This window comes from Egretta garzetta, unplaced genomic scaffold (assembly GCF_000687185.1).
Source record: "Egretta garzetta isolate BGI_Z169 unplaced genomic scaffold, ASM68718v1 scaffold151, whole genome shotgun sequence".
Lineage (NCBI taxonomy): Eukaryota > Metazoa > Chordata > Aves > Pelecaniformes > Ardeidae > Egretta > Egretta garzetta.
The window spans coordinates 2698815-2699873 of record NW_009258615.1 but is presented as its reverse complement, the minus strand read 5'-3'; the positions used below and the strand labels follow the sequence as shown (position 1 = coordinate 2699873).

General features: G+C 47.0%; 1 protein-coding gene across 1 annotated transcript in view; it reads right to left on the bottom strand.

The window, feature by feature from the left end:
- Window positions 1–1052, bottom strand: part of NCAPG (non-SMC condensin I complex subunit G) — a 38036-nt gene extending 36984 nt beyond the window's left edge. The window contains exons 1-2 of the mRNA XM_009648032.2: window positions 914–1052; window positions 146–357 (exon numbers count right to left, since the gene is read on the bottom strand). Of these exons, the coding sequence (XP_009646327.1) occupies window positions 146–357; window positions 914–1024 (323 nt within the window). The 5' untranslated portion in view covers window positions 1025–1052. The remainder of the gene's footprint in view (window positions 1–145; window positions 358–913) is intronic.
- Window positions 1053–1059: the final 7 nt, after the last annotated feature.

Sequence of the window (1059 nt, the reverse complement as noted above, 5' to 3'; positions counted from 1 at the left end):
AGAGGGTGGTGTTACTCATAAAGCACTAGCTTTGCCTTGCTTTCACTTTTTAAGTTCTAGTTTGTAGGTACCATCTCGAGCACCAGCAAGTTTTCCCCACTGCATGAAGTTTCCGTTTGTTATGTTAAAGATTTAACGGTGTTACTGTACCTCAAGCAGAAAGTTAAACACATAATTCAGAAGTAAATTATCTTCTTCCTCCTCACTACCATCCTCTTTCTCCATTTGATAAAACGAAGTAACAAATTTAGCCACAAAATTAATCACTTGTTCCACTGCTGGTTCCCGTCTGTAGATTACCATAGCATACTTAAGGAAATGAATGAATTTTTCGTGAAAATCTTCCTTATCTTCCAACTAAAGAAAAAGAATAAAAAACAAACCACAACAAAAGATAACTACCCTGTTCATCTTTCAAAAGCAGCACATAGAAAAACAAAATAAACGGGTTTATAATTGACAGCTTCCATTTAAATTTCGAAAGCGCTAAAGCCAGCAGGTAGGGCAGAATCGCCGTTGTGCACTCTTCACTGAGCATTTTGCCTTAGCTCCGCAGCAGGCATATGTCGTGACAGCTGTGCTCCATTCCGGCGTTTACATGTACCTGCTAACAGGTTTCAGAGCGGCAATCCGTCATTATCCTGTGTCACGTCCACGCCTCGGGTATCCGACACCTTCCAGCAACACCACTAATAGCTGCCGCGGGCCGTTCTTACACCCGCGCTGGCAGGAGACAAAACTGTGTATAATATCTTAGCGCGTGGCTTGGTTTTTTAAGTCGCGGGACTCTTCTTACGGCCTCAGCGCTTGCTTTATGGGAAACAAGGCCGGGGAGGCCCCCTGCCCTCTGAGGGGAAAGCAGAGCTGCTGAGCGCCCTCAGCCCGGCGGGTCACGGCCCGCGGGCAGGCGTACCTGATTATAGGTGCTCTTCAACCCCACCACAAGTTTCGCCTGGTTCTGGTGAGGCTTCTGAGCCAGCTGAAAGGCTTCTTTGACTTGCAGAAGCTTCTTTTTTGCTCCCATGGCTGCAGAGAAAGGGGACCGCCAGGCCCACGACC